Source organism: Echinops telfairi, unplaced genomic scaffold, assembly GCF_000313985.2.
Source record: "Echinops telfairi isolate 266 unplaced genomic scaffold, ASM31398v2 ScPeMD7_7465;HRSCAF=8503, whole genome shotgun sequence".
NCBI classification, from domain to species: domain Eukaryota; kingdom Metazoa; phylum Chordata; class Mammalia; order Afrosoricida; family Tenrecidae; genus Echinops; species Echinops telfairi.
In genome coordinates this window covers 8,105,865-8,108,272 of record NW_022111365.1, presented here as the reverse complement: position 1 = coordinate 8,108,272, position 2,408 = coordinate 8,105,865, and the positions used below count along the sequence as shown (strand labels likewise).

At 32.3% G+C, this 2,408-nt stretch overlaps 1 protein-coding gene across 1 annotated transcript in view; it reads right to left on the bottom strand.

Annotated features, from left to right (window-relative positions):
- The window catches only part of ALOX5 (arachidonate 5-lipoxygenase), a 57,223-nt gene that overhangs the window by 40,019 nt on the left and 14,796 nt on the right, over positions 1 to 2,408 (bottom strand). Inside the window, exon 3 of the mRNA XM_004716245.2 lies at positions 2,118 to 2,199. Within this exon, the coding sequence (XP_004716302.1) occupies positions 2,118 to 2,199 (82 nt within the window). The remainder of the gene's footprint in view (positions 1 to 2,117; positions 2,200 to 2,408) is intronic.

The window sequence follows — 2,408 nt, the reverse complement described above, 5'->3', positions numbered from 1 at the left end:
TGAAGACTTACTCCTAGGTTTTCTTCTACAATTTTTAATATTAGATATTAAAATTTTGGATCATATTTAGATCAATAATTAATTGTGTTATTTTTACCATTTTGTGTGAGGTAGGGGGTCTATACTAGTCAGGTTTTGTGTTAATTTGTCTGGGTCAGCAATCTCCATGGTTTGGCAGCTAATACCTAGTAATCCTCCATGATTTGACCTAAGACAAAATAATTGGAGACACTTAGTTCTGTGTGTGTGTATATATATAAAGATATGTATTTATAGTATATATAAAGAGAGTCTATAGTGCATGTGTGTGTATAGAGGCTTATAATGATATATAGTATATATATATATAATATAGATAGATAGATCGAGAGAGAGAGAGAGTGAGAGAGATAGATCTATCTATAGATATGTATGTCACTGGTTTTGCTCGTCACTAGAGAAGCCCAAGACCAAGACAGGATGCAATGTCACTCTTGGTATGTGGATACGCAGTTGTCCCAGCACTATGTTAAAAGACTGTTCTTTTCCTGCTGAATTAATTGTCTTGGAGCCTTAATAAAAAATTAGCTGACCACAAATATAAAATTTTATTTTGGGGTTCTCAGTTGTATATTTTGATCTATATCGTTATGCCAGTATCACAATGTCTTGGTTAAATCTGCTGAGTAGTACATTTTTATACAGGGAAATGTGAGCTCTCTATTAAGTTTTTGATTAATAAATCTAGAATGTATTTCAGTTTGTTGGATGTTTAATTTATTTCTACATGTTTTGTAATTATTAGTGTATAGTCTTGGGCTCTTTTAAAATTTATTTATAAAATTTTATTTCCTTATGGTTCTATGGTAATATAATTTTTTTAAGTTTTCATTTTCAGATGTTTATTGCTAGTATTTAGAAAAAGAATTGATTAATTTTATTATAATCTTGTATCCTTTACTATGTGTATTTATTAATCCTAATTCTATTTTAGTAATTTCCTCAGTATTTTCATTATTAAATATGATATTCTCTTTAAATGTATATAGCTTTGCTTGTTTTTCTTCAATTTGAATGTTTTGTAATTCCTTTTGTTGTCTAATTTCCCTTACTAAAGCCTCCATTACAAGTTTAAATATATGTGGTAAGGGTATACATCCTTGCTTTTATTAGGTTAAGAAAGTCTTTCTTTTTAAGTGTTTTCTTGTGTGAAGACATAATAAATGATGGGTGTGTTTACCCAGGAAAGCTCCTCTCTTCTACATGTTAAAAGGAATGGAATTAAATAAGAATTTATTTTCTCAATCTTAATTTAAGTCTTTTAAATATTCATTCAATCATTAGAAAACTCAAGATTATGTAGAAAACACAAAAATTCAAAAAACAAAATCAAAATAAAAACATAGGTGTATACTTGACAAAAGAACAAAAGTAAAATACAACCCAAGAAGACCCTTGGAATGTAACAAAAAACCATTTGCACCTTAAAATTTAAAATAAGAAAAATAAATGAAGTAGATTTTCTTGAAAATATGTTGAGTGAAATATGTCAATCACAAAAGGACAAACATTGTGTGAGCACACTGATCTAAAATAAGCAAATATAGAGAACCCTAATTTTATTGTGCTTACTAGAGGCAGGAAGAGGGAAAGGAGGCAGCTTTGTTTAGAGGTACTGAGTTTCTTTGAATAATGGTAGAATAATTCGGAAATGGATGGTGATGATAGTTGCACAACTTGGTGAATAGAATCTATGCCATTGAACTGTACATGTGAAAAATGGTGAATTGGCAAATGCCTTCCTACATTTATTTTTACCACGATAAAATGTTTTTGAAATAGTGAAGGGTTTTTGAAACCCTTCGAAGGGAAATGAGAAGATATTAAGATAAACTCAGGGTTTTGTTGTCTCATTCCTCTAAATACCACTATGGTTGATTTCAAAATCCCCATCACCCACCACCATCTCTCCCTAGAGAAGTAGATAAAGCGAAGCTTGCGGATGTAAGGAGTTACTGCAGGGAGCTAATGTTGTGTTGACTTGCCAGCAGTGAAGGGCCAAGAGCTATATGAATACCATGTACTTGAGACAGAAAGAAAGCATGATCTCAAGACCACTGTCTGATAACGTAACTCACCGATACAATTTCTGCCGTGTTTCCAGTTCTTTACGTCTGTGCTGCTTGAGAACGTGAATTTGGTCATCTCTGGCCAATTTTGCTGTGAAGAAACGAAAGTATAAGAGCCTAAGCAAAAACAACGATGCCAATATTCATGGCCCCTTCTACATATTGACTTCTCCATGTTGACTTTAGATGCATTATCTTACGTAAGCCCCAGAACACTCTCCCTAATTCTATGGCAAGGAAACTATGGCTTGGGAAGTTGAATAGCTTTTTCTTTGAACCCTGACCAAAGTCACACACTGG